Genomic DNA, 23,227 nt, shown 5'->3' on the forward strand with positions numbered 1-23,227 from the left:
GCATAGTAAAAAGTTAGTGTAAGCAAAAAGTATGGTGGAAAAAAAAAAAACAGAATATTACAGTCTACACTACTTGTACAAATTCCGACTCCCAACAACTTGTAACCAAATTGTTCTTCACTTTCCTCCGATCGATCGGAAAGTATGAAGATCTCTCTAATTAACTCATAGATCGCACAATTAATTCAATCATATTCATGTATTTGTTGAGTTGATTAAATTTGTTGTGTTTTTGGATAATCGTGGTGTGAGCACCAGCTTTTTAATACCTTCAACTAGATCCACCACGCATACGGATATCAAGGTAACTCTATCCACTGAAGCTACGACTTATGAAAGAATCACTTAGTATTTTTTTTTTTATCTATAGAAATAATTGAACTTTGTTTGATAACTGTAGTGTCTGTGCCAGGTTTCAAACACCATTAGATATTAAGTAACTCTGTCCATCAAAGTTAGGATAGATAAGAAGAATCAATTAGTTTTTTTTTTTGTCTCTCGAAATAATTGAACTTGTTGTTTTGTTTGATAACTGTACTGTCCGTGCCAGCTTTCAAACACCTGACTAAATCCACTTGATTCTTACCACCTCCACCAGCAATAAATATCAGGTAACTTTGCTATCGAGACTACGATAGGAAGAATCATCTAGTGTGTTTTTTCTTGACTCTCAAAATAATTGAACTTGTTTTGTTTGATAACTGTAGTGTAGTAGTGTAGTGTCCGTGCCTGCTTTCAAACACCTCGACTAAATCCACTAGATTCCTATCACCTCCGCTAGCAATAAATATCAGGTAACTCTGTCTACTGAGTCTAAGATAGATAGGAAGAATCACCTAGTGTTTTGGTGCAGAATAGTTGAAATGAAGGCTTGCTCCGGGAGTCTTCTGTGATAAGAAAGTGCCTCCTAAGCTCAAAGGTAAGGTCTAATGAATTTCGGGACTCTGTCTACCGAGGCTAGGATAGATAGGAAGAATCACCGAGTGTTTTGGTGCAGGGTAGTTGAAATGAAGGCTCGCTTCGGGAGTCTTCTGTGATATGAAAGTGCCTCCTAAGCTCAAAGGTAAGTTCTAATAAATATCAGGTAACTCTGTCTACCGAGGCTAGGATAGATAGGAAGAATCACCTAGTGTTTTGATGCAGGGTAGTTGAAATGAAGGCTCGCTTCCAGAGTCTTCTGTGATATGAAAGTGCCTCCTAAGTTCAAAGGTAAGTTTTGCAGTGGTAGTCCGACCGGCTATATTGTATGGAGCAGAGTATTGGCCAGTTAAGAACTTCCACATCCAGAAGTTGTAGGTGGCGGAGATAAGGATGTTGCGATAAATGTATGGACTTACTAGGAGGGATAGGGTTAGAAATGAGATTATTTGGGAGAAGATGAGAGTAGCTTTGGTGGAGGACAAGATGAGCAAAGTGAGGTTGCGATGGTTTGGACATGTGAGGAGGAGGGACATGGATGCTCCAGTACGGAGGTGTGAGAGGCTGGCTATGAAAGGTTTTAGGCGGGGTAAAGGTAGGCTTAAGAAGTATTGGAGAGAGGTGAATAGACATGATATGGAGCAGTTATAGCTTATGGAAGAGTGCCCCTTGATAGGAATGTGTGGAGGACGCAGATTAGGGTAGAGGGTTAGTATGTAGGAGTACGACTGTGGTAGTAGTGAAGAGTGCTTTGTGTGCAGTTCTGCTTGTAGTTTCTTGTAGTCTCTTGTTCGTGGTGTATTGGTGATACCTATGTTTTTCGAATAGATATGTTATAGTATTACCTTGTGCGGGTCTTGTTTCTGTTATTATCTTTTGCTATCTAGCGGTGTGATATCCCTTGTTGTTGCTTGCTTTTATGGTTTTTTGTTATATTGTTATTTATCCTGAGCCGGGGTAACAACCTCTCTACCTCATCTAAGGTAGTGGTATGGACTGCGTACACTTTACCCTTCCCAGGCCCCACTTGATGGGAATACACTGGGTATGTTGTTTTGTTTGATAAATGTAGTGTTTGTGCCAGCTTACGAACGGCTCGACTAAATTCACTAGATTCCTACCACCTCCACTAGCAATAAATATCAGGTAATCTTTCTATCGAGGTTAGGATTGATAGGAAGAATCACCTAGTGTTTTTTTTTCTCTAGAAATAATTGAATTTGTTGTTTTGTTTGATAACCGTAGTGTCCCTGCCAGCTTTCGAATACCTCGACTAAATCCACTAGATTCCTCCCACCTCCAGCAGCAACAAATATCAGGTAACTCTGTCTACAAGGCTAGGATATATAGGAAGAATCACCTAGTTTTTTTTTTTTGTCTCTCGAAATAATTGAACTTGTTTTGTTTGAAAATTGTAGTGTCCGTGCAAGCTTTCGAACACCTCGTCTAAATCCACTGGATTCCTACCAGCTCCACTAGCAACAAATATCAGGTACTCCCTCTAGTCCAAAATAAGTGAATTTTGGAGCTATTTTCCAATGTCTAAAATAAGTGAATTGTTCATTCTTCTGGAGACATGTTGAAAATTTCTTTCAGTTTTACCCTTTATTTACAATTTTTAGGTTATGAGTTCTAAGAGACGTAATTGACTTTATTTTAATGTGGCTGAAATTTCAAGAGTAATTTGATAATAATTAAAAAGGTAAAATTGGAAAGTAAAGTATAATTTGTCCTAGTTTCTTTTCCTTAATAGGTGTGCATTGAGTAAAAAAAATTCACTTATTGTGAACTAGAGGGAGGCTAGGATAGATAGGAAGAATCACCTAGTGTTTTTGTTGTCCTACTGCTAGGATAGATAAATACGGACTGCGTACACTTACCCTCCCCGAACCCACTTCTTGTGAATATATTGGGTATGTTGTGGTGGTTGTTGTTGTTTGGCAACAGGTAATTGAACTTGTTGTTTTCTGGTGGTTACTTGTTGGCAGCTGAAGAAGAAGAAGAAGACAAAAAGTTAAGTAACAAAGAGATAAACACAAAATGAGTGTGAGCAACGGGTTAGTGCACCCAGTTGATGCGCCACCGTTACAAACAGAAGCAGCGAATATACCGAGAGTAAGGATGAAGGATGTTCAAGGAATGCCTGGAACTATTGGCGGATGTTTTTTACGTTTTGCTCAATTTGTATTTGCTGTTGTTTCTCTTTGCGTTATGGCTACTACCGGTGATTTCCCTTCCGTCACAGCTTTCTGGTAATTTTTTTTCTATCTTTATTCAATTTATCGAAGCACGGAAACTGAAACTACGAAATTTTAGCTTTGATCGTGTTTAGGTAATTACATGTAAGTTAGATTGATGTTTAAGTTAAGGCGTAATTGTAAAAGTGTGAGCAACGGGCTGGTGAATCTTGTTGACGTGCCAACAAAAACCGAGGTAGTGAATGTGCCGAGAGTGAGAATGAAGGATGTTCATGTGTGCAGTTTCCTAACTGAACTATGACCAGATGTATTTATCAAACACATCTCAAGTATCGATTGTTTAGTCGATCCTTTTTTCTACCTGAACTATTATGTGTGCGAGTTTCCTAAACTAAACTATAACCAAATGTTTATTAAAACACAACTCATCTATTATTTGTTCAGTTGATCTCTTTTCCTACCTGAGTGAGTTTGTAACTGAACTATGACCAAATGTTTTATCGAAACACACCTCAATTATCAGTTGTTTAGTTGATCCCTTTTCCTACCTGAAATATCACGTTTGTGAGTTTCCTAACTATACTATGACCAAATGTTTTATTGAGACACACCTCAAATATCAGTTGTTTAATTGATCTCTTTTTCCTACCTGAACTATCACGTATGCGAGTTTCAAACTGAACTATAACCAAATGTTTATCAAAACGCACCTCAACTATCAATTGTTTAGTTGATCCATTTTCCTACCTTAACTATCATGTGTGCGAGTTTCCTATTGAACTATGAACAAATGTTTATCGAAACACACCTCAACATATCAGTTGTTTAGTTGATCCCTACACTATCATGTGTGCGAGTTTCCTAATTGAACTATGAACAAATGTTTTATCAAAACATACCTCAACCATCATTTCTTTAGTTGATCCATTTTCCTACCTAAACTATCATGCATTGCCTAAATGTGCTAGTAATCATGTGGTATTTCCATTGACTTGAAGTTAACTATTGGGGCTGCAAATGCTGCCAGTATTTCACTATATCTTCTTAAAAGTTTGGATGTCTTCTGTAAACACTAGTGAAGGAAATGTAAGCACTTTTTTCTTTTGTTATCTCATATTTGGCTTATACTTTTGTAAGTGATATATCTTTTGGCCCTTTGATCAAGTACGTGCTTACTGGAAGTGGTGTTGCTTTATGGTGATTTTTTTCGTTTTATCTGGTTTATCAGTTACCTTGTCGCTGCTGCTGGCTTGCAAAGCGTATGGAGCTTGTCTCTAGGAATTCTTGACGTTTATGCTCTTCTTGTTGGACGGTGCTTGCAGAATTCTCGGGTTGTGAGCTTATTTGCTGTTGGTGATGGGGTAAGTTGCCACAGATTTGTCAAAAACTTGATCACATAATAGTAACTGAGTAATTATTTAATGAAAGGATTATTGTAGTAGTATTCTTGCATGATAAAAAAGATGCATGTCAACTTGTCAAACATTCTAATTACAGTGGATAGCTTTTGCAAAATTGGTACATCAGGCATGTGAGGATACTTTATAGTCTTCTTTCAAAACATTCAGTTAGTTTCCTTCAATCTTAGAAGTCAAACTCATGGAGACTTGTACCGATAAATAGAGCAGAATGAAAGAAATAGATTCATATAAGCGATACCAATAAACAATTAAGTTATAGTTATGTTAGTAGATTAACCTTAACTCTAATGTTCCCTAGGTGTCTTTTAGCTTTGTAGATTTATATGCCAGTAGAACATGTAATTTCTAGTGCTAGAGAATCCAATTTTGTTGCAGTTTTCTCAATTATTGGATTAAGGCAGTTTTAACTGGAACGACATGGATAGTGACGATTCATATATTCAACCCCAATTGGATTGGATTGAAGTGCAACTGCTGTTGTAAAAGACGAGACTGCTAGGTTGCAGAGATATCCTGCCTTAATTGTCAACCTAGTAATCTTTGAAATAAGAAGCATGATCCACTTTTGGTTTACAACTCTTAGGCTGTGGTATGTCTAAAAAGTGTCGTGAAACTTGACTAGCTCAAGAGTGGGGCAGTTTGTGTTGGGTAAAATGCAATTCCTTGCATACGAATTGCCAATATTTATGTTGCTCAGGACCTATCAAAAAGAAATTTAATAGTATCGCTCACGGACTAATCCCATCCAATGAACATACCCATCCCCTCTTCTCTGTAGTGACGATGTCTTTATGGAGTCTTCACCTGGCCCCCTTTGTATGCTTATTTCAATATTGCCATTTTAAGGTCCCCAGTGTAAGGAATTCAAGGCAATGCAGTGAATTGAATGAATTAAAGCTCAATAAAATTTACCAAATTTCTATGTTTCATTGCAAAAGATGTGAAGTATTTGCGAATGTCGCTTTAAATAGTAGAAAACTACCTCAATAGTTTGTGAAGTTGATCTGCATACTTCATCCTACTTAATGCTGTTTCAAGAGGAAATAGAAATTGAAAGAAGGTTTTACTGATTATATTTGGTTAATAAGATATATTCTTTCCTCAACTTATGCCTTCTTCTCGATGGCCGGAAAACTCGTCTGGTGCCAATCCTTTGGACCATAGCCTTCCAAACTCGGGATAATGGGCCTGCCTTTCTACTCTCTCTTACTTAAAATGCCAGGCTTAGTTTGCATGGCCTAGACTCGAACTACCATTCTTTTTAATCCACCCCACTGCCCCGCCCGCCTATAAATGGTCTCGAAAAATGAAGGGTGCTCTATAATTTTCGAGAAAGAGAATTGATATATGACCTATTCGAAGCTGCCAACAAAAGAGAAACTGTTGAACCTAATAGAAATTACTACCAGTTGGACCAAAAAACAGAGCCCCCTCCTCAGCGGGAGGGAAAGGGGGTGCTTAGTGGCATACATAAATTGACAATTCTTAGTGTGCGTCATGAATTCAAAGTCCTATAAGCTTGATATTTAGTCTATTGCTCCCATTTGATGAGGAAGTTTAATTGGATGTTGAATGAAAAATGGAGGACTTTAGACACAAGATTTCCTATAAATAAAAGAAAAAAGACACACAGAGCTAAACAAATTCAAGTATCCAAATCATCTTCCCATCCCGACATACTTCGTCATCGGTAGCTGCTGCATCACTCTTGTAAAAGATGAGAATTAAATATTACCATCTTTAGTTCTTCTTTTTTCTTTTTTTATGCTTTTGGAAGTGTAGGGTATATTTTGGAGTGAGTAAAAGCTTAAAAGGCATAAAAGTATTTCAATCTTAAAAGGCATAGTTTTCTTAGATAAAAGTATTTCATTCTTTTCGGGATGCATCAAAAAGGAAAGAGCACAAAGCGTGTAACATAGTCTTATCCCAGAGACCAGAGTTATATATAAAAAATAGTTACCAAAAAGTTCTACTGCATGCTCATTGTATGAAATACTCTTGGTAGCATTCATGTAAAAGATGGTCACTTCCTCTTGGTTGCCTTCCGATTTTGGTATGGGCGAATTGGAATTCAGGAAGCATATTCCTATTTAAGGGCTTCATGTTTTTTTAAAATCTACTTCCCCAAGCATATTGAAACAACAACAACATACCCTTGTGATCCACAAGTGGGGTCTAGGGAGGGTGGTGTCTATGAAATTTATCCTACCTTGTGAAGATAGAGAGTCTGTTTCCGATAGACCCTCGGCTCAAGTAACGTATAATAAAAGCAAGTATGGAAAGGATAATATAATAGTGAAGCAACCATGCTGAACATAATGGAGTAGAGAATCAGTAGCAACAACACAGTAGCAGTAGCATATTGAAACATAGTTCATATAAATTATACTTTTTGAGCGTCATATACGAAAGTATTTATTTGCACCAAATAATGCTTGTTATGTACTCGTAGGTATGAATTTTGTTGTGGGACATACATAATTGAAGGAGCTTAGAAGGTTTAGGCCAAATTTCTAGAAAGATAACATGTACATTCAACAATTAAACTTGATCAATCATCTATAGTCTGCCTGTGATGTTTGCACTTGAAAATCATATTTGGAACTTACATATTCTTTGGGCTACTCAATGATCAGTAATATTCAGTGTTCAAGTAAAACTGAGTTCAAATTGTTACTTAAGAGTTGGTAAAAATAGGATATTTCCTCATAAAATGTCCTCTTTAGTTTTGAAGTTACACTCTAGCGCTCTTTACTGTTTTGTTCGGAATACAAATGACGGCAAAGTTAGATTTAGAGTAGAGTGATAAACTCTCATAGAAGAATAGATTAGTATATAGCATGATATGCTCGAGAGGAAAGACCAGGGATCCAGAAGATATAAATCATTTGTTACTGATATTGAAGAAGGTAAAGCAGTTTTAGTACTTAACCTTTCAAAAATAAAAAGAGAATGTGATGAGTCCTGCTTGGATAACATACAGTGATTCCAAACGCTGAAAACAGTGTCTGAGCCTTAGTTTTATTACCTATCTGATGGGAATTTCTGTCGTTCTGTTAATTTTCAATGAAAATTTTGCAAATTCTTAATATTTTCTTGGAAATTTTCTAATCCATCTTTCATCTCTTAAGATCTGTGAGGTCAGTCATGAAACCGTTTTTCTAACATGGGTTGTTAACTTGTCCAGTTTAATGTGCAAATTAATGTACGAAAGTTGAAAAAGTTAATTTTCTATTGACTATCTCATAATGAGTGACATTAGAGTTACTTTTAACAGCATCTTCCCACCTATGGGCGAGAATAAAGGGGCGCAAGGGAGTTCATCCGAAACCCCTATCATAAAAAAGATTACACTATATATCCAGGGTCAAATTTGATTTTTATCTATATGTAATCGATGTTGAATCTCCATTGGAGGAAGAAGCGTCTTTTCCATGGACAATGTGGATGAAATCAAAAGAAAATTCTCAATAAGCTAACAACCCCAAGTCCCTCTTCCTCCTATGAGGAAAGGATGTGTATTTACTTCTTTAGATTTTGCATTCTCTTGATATATCCTGGCCCCACCATTGCTCACACTTCGCAGCGTCAATTTCTTTTTGAATTAAGCTTTCACCGCATTCATGTGCGTATAACATAAGGTTGTAAATATGCTCACTGTGAAGCATATGTCCAGGTTGATGATTCCTTGCTATTTACCTCTTCCGTGGATGTCTTTCTTGCAGGTCACTTCTACCCTCACGTTTGCTGCCGCCTGTGCTTCTGCTGGCATTACTGTACTGATCGGCAATGACCTTGGTGTCTGCTCTCAAAATCACTGCTTAGAGTTTGAGACTGCTACCGCCATGGCTTTTCTTAGCTGGTTCTGTGCTCTCCCATCATTCCTCTTGAGCTTTTGGTCACTTGCATCCCGGTGAAGAATGGCTTTCAAGGAAATTACTCAAACAACGCCAACATATCTTGTGATAAGTACTACCTTTTGTTCTGTTGTAAAATTTTGTCCAGAAGATCAATGCCCTCCGCCCCCCCGCCTCCCCAAAAAAAAAAAAAAAATGCAATTGCAACTGCACTGTGTAAATAAGGATTGCTTTAAGCAGGTTAATATGGAAAATTAAGTTGTGCTATACTCGTTTGCTTGATATGAAGGATTGCACAAAAATTTCTGGGTGGCAATCTTGGCATCACATTTAACACATTGTATACACTGAAAATGCCAGATGTATTGCCATTATTTCATTTGTACCTTTTATTGCAATACTTCGTCCATCTCAATTTATGCGACACTATTTGACTAAGCATCACCCTTTTAGTTTTCTCTCTTCTACTTTAGTGAATTAATGGTCGAATCTTGTGATGGAGGCACAAACAAATTGAACGAGAACGCGAGATCATTAAACAGAGCTGCAGTAGTCATGAGGGTGGAAAGAACTATCATGTCAAAGGCAGCTATTGCAGCTCAAAGTATAATGTAATACTAAAGCTTTCTGAATCTGATGTATCCACAAGGGTAGTCGAGTTGGCTTAACAGGGAATCTACCAAATGTAGCCACAAAGGGTGGCCGAGTTGGCTTAACAGGGAATCTACCAAATGTAGCCACAAAGGGTGGCCGAGTTGGCTTAACAGGGAATATACCAAATGTTGCCACAAAGGGTGGCCGAGTTGGTTGCGCAGGTAATCTCCCAAATGGGAGCTGGGGTCTAAGATTCAAAACCCCTTCCACGCTTTCTCGATTGAGCTTGTCGCACAGGATTCACCTAGTGTTGTGCAGTTTGCAGGCTATTCCACTTCTGGGCTGCCACACTAGAGCAGAATCTTGAGCGCACCCAAAGGGTAGCAGCTGCGAGTTCCCCCGTTTATCGAGGGAAAAAAAAGGTTTCTGAAACAAGTATAGTTGGAAGTTCTCAAGGACTCAGAAACAAGCAACTTCACTCAAAAAAGAAGAGCTGCACTAGTAAGATTTACAGAGTACCAAGAAATGAAATACAACTTCCAGTCTACTTAAATTAATGCAGAAGAAGCTGGGAATTTTACATATTACAAAAATTTTCGTTCGTCTCCAGATCTTCGCACTCAACTGTTTGTTCCTGGCTGTCAGTGTTCTGTGATGAAGGTCGAAAGAAAAGAACAAAAGAATTGACAGCATTACACGAATGACCAGTTAATAAATGAAAAGGCCAGGCAGTGGACAGTATTTTCTTCAGAAGACGCAAAGACTTTCCATGCAATAGCTTGTTCATACGAAATATGTCGTCCCATTGCTGACATGCAGATACCACCCGGCAAACACGCGAAACCCTGAGATCAAGAATCATCATAGGAAAAAACAGCAATTAGACGAAAACCACTTCAACTTTGGGTTTTTGGCTCTCACATTATACCCAACGAAATGAGAATTCTTTAACAATACTACTTTTATGGCGTGCAGCATCACAGTAGCTAGTTAGTTACCTGTTCCATGATCTTGGGAAATTCTGCGAACAACACTTTCCTCCCGGATTCATCAAAGATCTTATCTAGAGAAATGTCCTGTAAAGCGACTAATGTCGTCTCCAGCATGTCAAGCCCGGCCTTATTTGCAAAAATGAAAACTGGCAGCGACTGCAACAACAGAGAAAGAACTTCATCAGCTTACCGACAAATTGTTACACGAAGAAAAAAGACGAGAGAGTACGTACGAGTATGTCAGTTTTCTCCAAATTTTTACGTTGAATTCAGCCTCCAGAACACTTAACAAGGATCATGAGATCAATTTCCGAGGAAAGCTACTAGATTTAGGATCTAAGTTACTTTTGTTGCAAGTGTTAAAGGGTAAGCTCTCGTTTATATATATGAAATATGTTCATGTTTCGTAGCAACATAACATACAACTTTTCTTAGTCACAAACGAAAGATGTTATCTATATGTTCATAAATTATGTAGCACGAAGAAAAACTCATACCTTTAGTGAGCAGCACAAAATAGCATCCTGGTGTTGCCAGAGATTCTTTAGCACTGATTCATCGCCACTAGAATCAGCTCGAAGTAACTCCGTGCCCATGTGATAACTGGAGATTAAATTTAAAAGAAAACGGTATGTTACTAATCAGACAAGTACTTCTAAAACTAGCAAGCATGGTCACGAATAAAAGGCAATAAACCGAACGTTAACTTGAAGTGCTGAACAGAAGGGAACAAGTGTCGCCCTGATCAAGAAATCAACAAGGCTCACAAGAAGATTACAGTTGCAGGACCCTACCTATAGCTCTGGCAAATCCAATGCGACAACGTTACAGCTTCTGGTGAGGCAGGAGAAAGCTTGGACCCGAGTGTTGGATTCACTCCGCTAGGAGATATTGCCATGGCAACCCGTTGAACAGATGAAACCACACTGCGGACATACTGGCGGGCCATGGTAGCCACGTTTTCCTGAAGATTGTCCTCAAATGGGAATTGGAAAGCAATTGTCAGTACAGATCGTGCACTGTAACAAGAGGCTGCATCTCCGGTAGCAGGGTTCGTAGCTGCGCCTACTTCAAGACTTGATGCTAGATCCAAGGTTCTATGAGTGTTCAATGTATCATGGGAATCGCTCTGAATAATAAAATTATAAGTCATGCTATAATGTCAATGTTTAATTCAGTGCATGCTCCAAATTCAAAGGAGCCGTAGATGGAATATTTTACTCAACTGATTTTGATTCGAGAGGAATGATGCGAAACCCGGAGGGCAGCAAAGGTGCATCATCTGGAAACATCTCATCAATAGGAGCAAAAACTAGTTCCGAACAGGCTCCAACTGCATTTTCATCAGTGCCACTACACATCTGGATATGACAGTTATGTTAGCGTTATCCTTCAAGAATGTTTGTGAAGTATACCATACAGGAAACGTCAACGCATAGGCTAAAAGTACCTGTAGAAGGTGAATATCTCTTGGCATAAAAGCATCTTCCTGACCAATAGAGTGTCCTTCGAGTCTAATAACCTCAAGCATCTGCATAACAAAAAACGTACAATGTTGGAAATATACGCAACAAGCCTAGCAAATGAAAATGTAGATCTTGAATTGTAGAGAACACTGGTAGTGAGGAAATGGAGAGGAACTTCAACATTTTTGTCAAACTTTAGCATGTCAAATTCTTGGGCAATTATGTTGAAGCATTCCTAAGAACACGTGATTAAGAACTAAGGCATGCAAACTGCTTACTTCTTCATGCTCAATTGTGTGGCCAAGTGGCATTATTATCTGGCTTCCGGTAAATCTGGTAGGCCTCATCCCAGGATATGAATACGGACAAGATTTCAATGAAGAAGCTACATAGGCATCAACATTAAAGTCCGCCCACTCTGAACGGTGCTCCCTCAGAAACCGAACCAGTACCGCAGGAGGAACATTCTGCCAGCAAACAGAAGAGAGCAGAAAGAGTTAAAACTGTATTTCTCATTCATCCAACTACGAGTGCATACATCATGTGTCATGCAAAACCAATGACGAAAATTATCGTGCTTTCGCATTCCAGGATTTTGCAAACATGAACTTGTGAACTTCTGCTGGCGGTGTATTAACGAGGGAAAGGTAGTTGCCAAATTAAAACTACTAGTCAGTGCAAGAAAGATCCACTATTCACCTGGAGTAGCATTGATGCTTTGGCACAAAGGATGCCTCCAGGCGGAGAAAGAGGAACGGATGTGGTGGCGAGGTTCTTCCTTGAATTGACAGCAACTATAACATCTTCAGCACCATCAGAACTTAACATTGACCAGCCATCGTCACTGAATCCATTGATGGCATCATTGAACCCTCTGCAATATAGAAATTAGCCTAATAAGTACATATATACGTTCTCCGGAATTGGCTTCGAAAGAGAGCATAAATTTTCCATATCTCAAAGCACACAACAAAAAACAGAAATAAGCATTACCTGCATAATCTCTGGCTAAATGTTCGAAGAACAGCGGGTTGTCTTCCTAGACCATATACTACCTCACCACTAGTCTCTTGAGCTAATTGCCTAGCATATCGCAGTGCCTTCACAGGAAACAAATTAAAGAATGAGATCAGTGGTTTTACTGTGGCAGTAAGCTAGCAAAAGTGTGACAATTGCACAAGTACTTCAAACCCGATAAACAAAGAAAATAGCCTTAAGCAACTATCTAGAATCGAGAAACAATGATAACCAAGGGTTGAACTCACCGCAATAGTCATTTTCTGTGCCACAACTTTTGATGATTCATAAAGTGGACGCAGTATCTCAGGGGCACTCCAAGCCTGAAAAATATATGCAGTGAGTTGCCGCTACCCCGCGAAACAGATTAACGAGAAAGGTAAGCAGTACTATACAAATCTGACCTCAAGATTCAGGTGGTCAACAATATGTATGATTGATCCTCCGCCGTCACATGGTCGGATCAGATATCCAGATGGAAGCATTTGAGCTCTTACAAACTGGGAAGCAGCAGCAGCATTTGGGCCAGCCCCAGTACCAGATAGGGATCTTTCACAGACCTTGGTAAGGTGGGGGAAATTGATGCCACATACAAAAAGAAATTATCAGCAACGTATTCAAAACGGCACAGAAAATAGATCTCACTATTAGAAACCACAAATAATGAAGCACCAAGTTTTCATACTGAAGTAGCATGATCCTCGATCATCTAAACGGGAATCCTATACTCTTTTTCAATCCAGATTGCGGGGTTGAGATGTTAAAAGACTAGTCAAATAGGGAATGCCAGAACCGAGTATAAAGGCGGCAAGATTGCCAATGCAAGCTCACTCTAATGTGAAGGATTGCTTACCACAAGACTACCAGTATCTAGGGTGGTAGTGTATCTCAGCGTCCAAAAATCACGTGCAGGAGCCAGGGTGGTAGGAGCGTATATCTGAAAGAAATATGATTTCATTGATCCCCACAACGCTGTAACTAATCCAATCAGACTCCTAAATGAAAATTGAAGAGAAGGTATTCACCTGTGTATACAAAAGCTCAATTGTACCACCATTTCCTGCAGAAAACATCGTGAAAACTTCAACATTCCGGCAGTCCCGGAACCAAGAAGGTCGATCTTTGAGGATCTCAGCAATCTAAATATTTGAGGAAATATTTTAGTTAGAAAAAACAGAAATCATCTACAATCATCAATGAACCAAAACTGCAATGAAACAACAGTCATATCGCTAAATAAATTTTCCACAATTGTTTACCTTTGTTGGCTCTAAACTAACAAGACCACATGCTCGGGCTGCCACTCCACTGCAACTGTGTGAGATGGCAAAAATCCCAACTGAATCCGGACCAGGCTGACAATAGAATAAGAATATTTCCTTTTAGCCGTCTGGTCAATGCGACAGATGGAAATACTGAATTTTTAAAAAAATAAAGATTATTGTCTAGAATTCAACCTTCATCCCAGGCATCGGGACCCAATCGACAGCAGTTCCTGTAGCCTTAGAAAGGAACTCTGCCAAGGTTTCTTCTGCAATTGATAGTAGTCTGCATAGTAGAGAATAAACTCCGCTTAGAGAGAAACAACCAATCCCTTAAATTGTGATATATGTCATTTGCTTCCTCCCAAGAAACAATACAAACACGTTCGAGAATGAACACTATATAAGTAAGGGGTGGGAGAAATGGCAGCTTGAAATTATTACCCAGCAGGATTGCTAGCATCTCTAAGGGAATGCTGAGGGGTGGTTACCACTGACTCACAACTTACATCAGTAGTAGCCGCCGATGCCTGCAGAAAACACAAGTAGAGTCTTAAAAGAATTTTAAATTAAGTCCGCTTAATCCACAGATAACTGGTGATATCCTTCAGATTAAAACATGAAGTCACGGTACATAGCAAAAAAGGGCGAGTATTACACATAGAACTACGCAAAAATGATATCATACTAAATTTAGACCCATAGCCACTTCAGCAGAATATATCAAGCAAACAAAATACAGGATATGCGGGCATTGATCTAAAGTAAGCAACATATGGAGCTTTTAGCCATAAGCAATAAACAAAGAATTTAGTAAGCTTACATTTTGCAATTGTTGCCGCATATAGCCATTTTCACATACAAGCTGCGACACTTGTTTCTGCAAGCGGTCATTCTCCTCCATCAACAGTTTATTCATGGCAGACAATTTTCTATTTACGGTCTGTAGTCGAGAAGATTCTTTCCTTTGCTTCTCTCGACACCTGAAACAATACAAAGATTACCTTCCATAACAAAATCTAAGCTCAATTTCCCAACGGAGAGAAATTAAACATCACATCCAATCACCTAAGGCTAACAAATACCTCACAGCCCAACCAACAATGATACACTCCAGTATATCATCACTGATCTAACTTAAACAAGATTCGAGCAGTAATAAACAACATTTCGTGCAGATCAATAGTATACCAGAGACATATACACCTATGCAAATAACAAGAAAACATAAAGCAAATTTGGGCAAAACTGAAATAATGACAGTATACCTTCTGTTCTGAAACCAAACTTTGATCTGCTTAGGCTCGATATTCGACAGAATAGGACATTCACGGATCAATTGCTGCCGGCGCAACGAACTAGGCTTAGGACACTCAGCATAAACCCTCTCCAAAGCTTCAACTTGCTCAGCCGTGTATCTAACATACTTTCCACTACTATCAAGATGTTTTGTAATACTACCACTACTACTCTCCCTATGCTGCTGTGCCACCATAGCCATTTTTTCCCTCAAACCCCAGAACAAAAATTCAAGATTTTTCAAACACCCTTTGATTAAATAAACAACCCCAAGTAGAAATATTCCCTGAAACTGTTTTCTAAGCAGCTTTATATATATGTGTATATATATATATAACTACACAGAGAACTAAGATTCTCTGAAACAAAGGCTTTTCCTTTTTCTTTTTCTTTTTTTTTTTCTTTTCCTAGTGATCTCAGACAAGATTAAATGGACGATCTTGATTGAACTAGAAGATTCCTAGGTGTCTCCCAACACCCCCTTTTGGTTTCTATAGAAGGCTCAAACTTACACTTCACACTAATCTTATAACTTAAGGTACAGCCAAACACTACTCAAACCAAAGATATAGATGAAAAAAATACTAATACAAACAAAAAAAAAATCACCCCTTTTTATCAATTTTACTCAGTAGAAGCTGTAAACTACACACCATACACACCATTTCCATTCACCACAAAGCTCCAAACTCCATCATCATTAAACCAAAAAAAACTTTTTAACTTTCTACTACAATAGCCCTTTGTATTTTTTGCTTCAAAAACTTATTTTCCCTATGAATTTCAAGACTCTGACACGTTATAGAACCAGCTGAATTTTCGGGTTACAAGCCAAAAATGGAAACTTTTCCCCTCAAATGTCACTGAAAATGAGATGGATGGATTCTCTCAAACTAAAAAACAAACGAATCATATAACACAACGCCCCCTTTCACTCCATCATACACATAAAAACAAGAACCAAACACACATACACACACAGTTGGTGTGATTTTTGATTCCCACTACACTTTTTATGCAACCCCAAGAGAAGAAAAGAGGTTCAAAACAAGAACTAAAAACACACACACACAGAAAGCAAAAGAACACACACAAACACACAATTGGTGTGATTCTTGATTTTCACTCAAACTTTTATGCAACCCAAGAGAAGAAAAAAAGATTCAAAACAAGAACCAAACACACACACACCAAGAAAGCAAAAAAAAACACACAAACACACACTATGGGTGTGATTCTTGATTTTCACTACAATTTTTATTGAACCCCAGAAGGAGAAAAGAGGTTCAAAACATCAGAAAAAACACCCCCTTAAGATCTGAAACTGAAACAAACACTAAAAGACATGTTTTTTGTTAGAAAAAAACAAATAAAGACTGAAAATTTCCCTTTTTTTTTTTGGTTTTTAGAGAGAGAAGTGATGAAAATGGAGAGTGGTGGGTGATGAGAGAGAGAGAGAAAGAGAAGACAGTGATGTTGGGAATTTTTGATTGAGTTTAAGAGAGCTTTTTGAGGAGCTCGCAAATCGAAAATGCCAGTGTTTTTATGCTGCTCTCTTTCTTCTTGTGCTTCTCTCTCTCTCTCTCTCTGTGCTCTCTGCTTGTGTTTTTCGATTTTTTATTTTTTGGGGGGTTCTCCGGCTACTCAGTGTATGTTGGGAGTCCACATCGGTGGTTAAAGTTTCTTACTCTCCTTATATGGTTTTAGATAATTTTTTATTGTGAGTTAATTTTTGAAGTTGAGTTAAATCTAAAATTCATTTCTTTATTATAGTATTAGAGTCGGGCCTCCCAATTCATTGTTTTCGATATCAGGGCCCCCATCTTATATTATTCGTGCTTATTTATTATGATATCAGAATCAGATCCTCCCAATTCATTATTTTCTATGTTGGGGCACCCATCTTATATTATTCATACTTCAGATGTCCAACCCTGAGCATGCAAGGGTATTGGAGTCCTAGAGTCAGACCCACCCAGTTCGTTATTTTCGATGTTGGGCCCCCCGTCTTATATTGTTCACGCTCCCAATTCATTGTTTTCGATATTGGGCCTCCCATCTTATATTGTCCACGCTCCAGATGTCCAGCCCTGAGCGTGCACAGTGTTGGAGTCCCAAAGTCAGGCCCACCCAATTCATTGTTTTCGATGTTGGGTAATTCGTCTTATATTGTTCACGCTCCAGATGTCCAACCCTGGGCGTGCGGAGGTGTTGGAGTCCCACATCGGTGGGTTTCAGATGTCCATCCCTGGATGTGCGGGAGTGTTGGAGTCCCACATCGGTGGGTTAAAGGGTCCTTGGTCTTCTTATAGGCGTAAGTAAAGCAGGAATGACTCATGGTGGTAAAACTAGTAAAGCGTCTGCTTTAGACCCTAAAAAATTTTGGAAAAATTACATAAACTAGCAATCTTAAGATATTAATTACAATTAGTTTCTCAAAATTATAACTTATAACAAAAGTAACAATATTTTACCTTTTTTTAGAGAAAAGCACGTGACTTTAATCCCTAATTTTACCTTACTTTTTTTTACGCTACTTTACCAATTTTAAATTTTTTTTTAAATACCGATTTTTTCTTCATCTATTAAGGTAAATTGATTTTACAGATGTTATATTTTCCATATATCTTTTTTATGTAATTTATTGTCGCAACTTTTTTTCTCTCTTCTGCGTATTGATTTTTTCTTCTTCTGATTTTGCTGCTTAATAGGAGATGTGCCACCATTCTCATAGCAGTAACTCTCGTCGTCATCTTCCTTTGCTATGTTCTCATGTTCATTTAGTTTTTTGACTTGTTCAGATTGATAAGGTGAAAGTTCCATGTTAGGCTTCTCTATTTGATCAGAAAATTTGACTATTTTAGGGTGCATATAGTACTCTTTTTCACTATCAGAAAATTCTACACTTGCTTCAGGTTCATTTTTGGCTAATGATTCTTCAAGCAACATGAGTTTTCAATGATGCAGCTTCTCTACTTTGAAGCTCCTTATTTTCGCAAATAATATTCTGGGCCTCTTTTTCTTTGACCATTAAACCTTCTTGCAATCCCGCGCTCTCGTTCTTTACTTCACCAAGGACCTCCTTTAGATAAGTCACCTCAGATTCAAATTTCTTGAGGGAATTCTTCAAATAGGCTTCTTCATCTTTTTTGGCAGAAGATTGTTCCTCAATTGAAACGAAAAATGTGGAGAAAATCATCACTAAAATCCACAAAAATTTAAAAATCAGGAAAAAAGAGGAAGTCGAATAAAAAAGGAGAATCTAGTAAAATTACAAGTCCTGTTTTATCTGGTTATGTATCTGAAGACGAGAAAGTGGGAGAAATATTTTTCTCTTTGTAAAATTTTATAGTTTCTAGACAACATCCGAATATATGTATTTTATAAATATAATTTATAAGGTGTGTATTCATTTTGAGTTTTGTTAAGATATGAAATTGTAGTTGTTAATTTGATGATATGTATATGTTATTGTTAAGATATGTATTTTGTATTTAGATTTGTTACTGGTAATATTAGTATTTGTTATATATAAGATATTTAAGATATGTATTTTGTATTTAAGATTTGCGTAAGATATTTGTATTTGTTACTGATAAAGTTTGTATTTGATGTTCAGTTGTATTCTTCTTTTAGTAACATATATTTGGACCATTCATGTATTCTTTTCTTGTTATGTATATACATATATTATGATTCATGTACATATGTGGTAATGTAACTTGGAGATGTATTTTATAAATATACATGTTGATTTTGATCTAAATCTTCTTCGCACGAGATATGCTTTAATTTTGTAGCATTATGGAGATAACAGAAAACATGAGAAGGTACGAAAAATCGGGATAACAGAAAACGCTGAAGTTCATAAAATTTGACGTGTGTTTTTAATTTGTTGGATTTGACAACAGTTAACTCTAGGTGGACAAAAATATAGTTGAATATTTCTTAAAGTTTCATATGTTACTTTAATGTTGAAAGTTAATGATATGTTAATGTTTTTTTTCTTTTATATTTAGATTATTGATGTTCAATATTATAAAATAGAATAATTTTTATGGTTATATTATGAATCTATTAGCAATATGTCGTTATGAATATGTATTTTTCAGTTTTCCATATGTATTTATTAGTAATGCATATGTATTTTTCTGTTATGCCTATAGATCTATGAATAATATATATTGTCTAGTTTTACAAATGTATTTATTAGTAATTTATATGTATATCCCAATTGTGCTTATAGATTTATCAATAATACATATGTATTTTATTATATTTTAAAAATATTTCTGAATAATGAATATGTATTTTTTTAGATACGCAAAGCAGATATGAATATGTATTTATGAACAATACATTTGTCCTTTACAGCTTACATGTGTATTTATGATTAATGCATGTATATTTTTTCAGATATGCATATGGTTCAATGTAACAAAATACATATGTATTTTTTTGTTATTCATATGTAGTTATGAATAACGCATATGTATGTATCTTTAACGCGTATTTTTTTTAATTAATACATATGTATTTTTAGTTCTGATTAATATGTCGTTATATATTTTTTTCAATTACATATATTTTTATGATGCATATGTATTTATCAATAACACAAATATACCTTTTAAGTTTGTATATGCAGTTTATGGGCATGATTATTTATTAGATTCTTATATGTATTTTTCAGATTTTAACTATTTGTATGTGTAGTTTTCATATCTTTAGGTTTAAATATGTATTTTGCTGAATAGCTGGTTGTATTAATTGATTACACATATAATGACGTTATGTTAATGATGTATATATTTGCAACTTCGGTAAAATAATTGCAACTCAAACATTTGTCTTACAATGTAGAATCACGTACTTGTCAATGAAAAAACTCAACACTTGTTTTTTTACTGAATACATCAACAAACTAATCTTTTATTATATTTCCTACATGAACGCCTATTATGACCTTTAAACCCACGTGAATAACAAGAATTTTTATTCTTCTATTCGATTATATCTCTTCCTGATTTTTCACGATCCTTCTTTGGGTGTCTTTCAGGTGGCTGCTTATATTTCGGGGGCAGAACAACCTTCTCCAATATCTTCGATGAAATTACCGAGTCATTTTTATGCGGTAGAGGATAAACTGAAAGATCATGCATTCTCAAGACTGTTTTTGGCTTGTATAGATCTGAGCAATATGGTTCCTTCTTAATTTTTTTTTATCAAGTACTGCACAAACATGCACACACGGTATCTCTTTCAATTGAAATGCATGGCAAGATCATTTTTTCTTAAGACAAACAATAAAATGTTGCTCCTTTTCGTGGATTGTACAGACATACTCTGAGGCTGATATAACCTGAAATTATTATAAAAAAATTACAAAAATAAATTTTTTTTTTGACATTTGTAATTTCTAATTAGCAAATGTATTTTACCAATGCAGCATATGTATTTTACAAGTCTGCATATGTATTTTTTTGTTATGCATATGTTTATTCAATTTGAATACATTTGCAATTCAGATCTACATCAATATGAGAAACCAGTAGTGTGTAGAGTTAATTATACAAAGTATTTATACTCATTAATATAGCATCACTCATATAATCTTCATATGTTATTCATATGTCCATCTACCGGAGTATTTAACGAGAACAAGTATGTTTTCCATTGTCAATGTCCAGAACACAAAACAGTAAATATAAATTCAATTATCAAATATGTACTACATACAATGAATCATTTGTATGTACACAATTGGAAAACAAATTTCAACGAAATAAATTCTTTAGTCGAATAATATGTATCATCGACTAAAATTCAAAATAAACGTATAAGAATTGTTATTTGGTTTTATAAATACATAATGACAAGGACAACTTTGAATTTGAAAAAAAAAATCGCTGAGAAAATTTTTCAAAATACGATCTCAAAACTTGAACTTCATGATTGTCACGCAAACTTGTTATTAATTTTTCAGAAATTTTTGCGATTATATTTTATGAAATTCACAAATAGAACCAAGTTTTTTTATCAATACCTGTAATTATAGCATTGTATTTTAATTTTTTTCTTCACAAATTTCAGACATTGATCAATAATATTGGAAGCACTCTTTTAAAAAAAAAATTGCTTTGAGTTGTTGTTTATGATTTTTTTTTTTTGAATTTAAATTATGTTGATGTAAATCAATCGTTGAGGTAAAAATAAAAGAGACATATAAAGTAAAGGAATCTGTTTAATTAAATGTGACATAAATTAAGGAACAATTTCATCCCTTATTTAACTCTAATTGATTAGAGTTAAATAAGGAATGGATACCTATTTATATATGTATTTATTTAGCAATCTTTTACTAAAATACAGAATACATATTGTTATTTTTCATAATTTTGAAACTGTTGCTATAAAAGTTATAATTAAGGCTCTACAGTTGCTATTTCTGAAATTTTTCCAAAAATTTAATATGAATTTTATAATTTTAATTTCACTTCAAATAATATTAAAGATTGAAAAATATAAAAGGTATAAAATTTAAATTAATGAAAAAAAGAAAGAAGAACTATTTATTAAAAATAGTTTAGAACTTTTAATCAAATTTTGATATTAATAAATAAATTTTTTATAATAATATTCAAGGTAATGTATTGCAAACAAATGACTAATATCTTATTAATTAAAAATAGTCCCTACTTTTATAAATAATGATATTACTATGTTCTGAGAATACAGCACTAAAAAAATAGTACGTAAGAATTTAAAAATAATTCTAAATTATTGATAATACTTTTGTCATATGCATATATTTAAGGCCTCGTGTTCACTAATAAAATTGAATAAACTCTTGAGGACATGAGGAAGAACGGGCGCAACCAGGCACAATTGAGCATCGAAGATCTGGAAAAAAAAGGTGAGCAGCGAGTAGTTTCCCGAGAGATAACCAAGCGTAAGCCGTGATTGAGTTCTGTAGTCATATTCCGTCCCTTTTGTTATGGTCATTATAATTGAGTTCATACTGTGTCCTTGTTTTAGATGCAAATTCTTGAAGTGTTTTGTTCCCAGGAATTTTTACTGTTCACTCAAATTATTTTTTTTAAAAAATAGTTTTATGATTGTGTATTATACATTGTGATGAACTTTCACTTATTTAATAAGATTATATTAAAAAATTGAGGCAATTTTAGTAATTTTCACTGAGTTATGAAGTTTTTACGTTTACTTAAAGTCCAAATTAGCCTTTAGAAAGAAAAGATAAAAGAGACTCCATCGTCTACACAGTCCATAGGATTTGAAGAGAACAAGGTGTACATAATCCATACCACTACGTCATATAAAGTAGGAGGTTGTTTTCGATAACTCCCGGCTCAGAACAAACACCAATAGAACAGATATAAAATGTAAAAGCACACAACCGAACGATACAAGAAACAAGACACCCACAAATATCGAATATCATAAACAACAACATGCCCAGTGTATTACACAGAGTGGAATATGGAGTGAGAAAAACGTACGCAATCCATATCACTACCTCAGATGAAGTAGAGAGTTTGTTTCTGATTGATCTTCGGCTCAAGCCAAACACCAATATAACAAAGAAAACATACAAAAACACACAATCAAACGATACAAGAAACAAACACCCATAAATATCGAATATCAACAACAACATACCCTTCGCATTCTCATCAAAGTGGGGGTTTGAAGAGGATAAAGTATATGCAATTCATATCACTACCTTAGATGAAATGGAAAAACCATTTTCGATACAATCCCAACTCAAAACAAACACCAATACACCAAATAAAATATATAAAAACACACAATCGAACGACACATAAAATAAGTCACCCACAAATATCGAACATCAAACGAAAAAAAAATTATTATTTGAATATTATACGAATTTGGTGCATTTAATTGTGGATGTACAGTATGTGAAATGACGTATAAGACCCACGCCATGTACTGTTATAAAGTAGAAAAAAATTGGTTAAGTCAAATCAGCTCAGAAAAAATAAAATCTCCCTCTGCCAAAATGGCTATATTATATTCCTACTCTACCCCTTTATGTTACTCTGCAAAAAAGATTTATTGCTTTTTTTGTTTTAACAATATCTTTTTTTTTTTTTTTGTCCTTGTAGTATAGTGGGATTTGACATTCTGTATTCACGAGGTAGAGTTAAAATCTACATAT

The 23,227-nt window shown here is 35.7% G+C and overlaps 2 protein-coding genes across 12 annotated transcripts; one reads left to right on the forward strand and one right to left on the reverse strand.

The window, feature by feature from the left end:
• Positions 1-8,792, forward strand: LOC107847422 (CASP-like protein 5A2). 11 transcript variants are annotated; one of them, XM_047399986.1, is made up of 11 exons: positions 19-304; positions 551-611; positions 708-919; positions 998-1,063; positions 1,144-1,209; positions 2,003-2,064; positions 2,164-2,237; positions 2,337-2,410; positions 2,907-3,170; positions 4,345-4,477; positions 8,263-8,792. In XM_047399986.1, exons 9-11 carry the CDS (start codon positions 2,959-2,961, stop codon positions 8,452-8,454), a joined length of 537 nt encoding a protein of 178 aa, XP_047255942.1. In that variant the 5' UTR covers positions 19-304; positions 551-611; positions 708-919; positions 998-1,063; positions 1,144-1,209; positions 2,003-2,064; positions 2,164-2,237; positions 2,337-2,410; positions 2,907-2,958; the 3' UTR covers positions 8,455-8,792. The 11 variants fall into 11 exon arrangements, with proteins under 11 accessions (XP_047255948.1, XP_047255939.1, XP_047255945.1 ...); XM_047399987.1 differs by lacking the exon at positions 551-611 and having other exon boundaries at positions 854-919; XM_047399984.1 differs by lacking the exons at positions 708-919; positions 998-1,063; positions 1,144-1,209.
• Positions 8,793-9,462: 670 nt separating this feature from the next.
• Positions 9,463-16,685, reverse strand: LOC107847421 (homeobox-leucine zipper protein REVOLUTA). Its single transcript, XM_016691645.2, has 18 exons — positions 14,994-16,685; positions 14,549-14,708; positions 14,170-14,255; positions 13,921-14,011; positions 13,723-13,818; positions 13,489-13,602; positions 13,317-13,400; positions 12,868-13,023; positions 12,712-12,786; positions 12,440-12,546; positions 12,146-12,320; positions 11,725-11,913; positions 11,431-11,511; positions 11,207-11,341; positions 10,775-11,109; positions 10,478-10,583; positions 9,987-10,136; positions 9,463-9,833 (listed from the first exon to the last, which is right to left on the reverse strand). The coding sequence occupies exons 1-18, from the start codon at positions 15,224-15,226 to the stop codon at positions 9,681-9,683; spliced, it is 2,526 nt and encodes an 841-aa protein (XP_016547131.1). The 5' UTR covers positions 15,227-16,685; the 3' UTR covers positions 9,463-9,680.
• Positions 16,686-23,227: the final 6,542 nt, after the last annotated feature.

The sequence above is a fragment of the Capsicum annuum genome, chromosome 11, assembly GCF_002878395.1.
Source record: "Capsicum annuum cultivar UCD-10X-F1 chromosome 11, UCD10Xv1.1, whole genome shotgun sequence".
Classification (NCBI taxonomy): domain Eukaryota; kingdom Viridiplantae; phylum Streptophyta; class Magnoliopsida; order Solanales; family Solanaceae; genus Capsicum; species Capsicum annuum.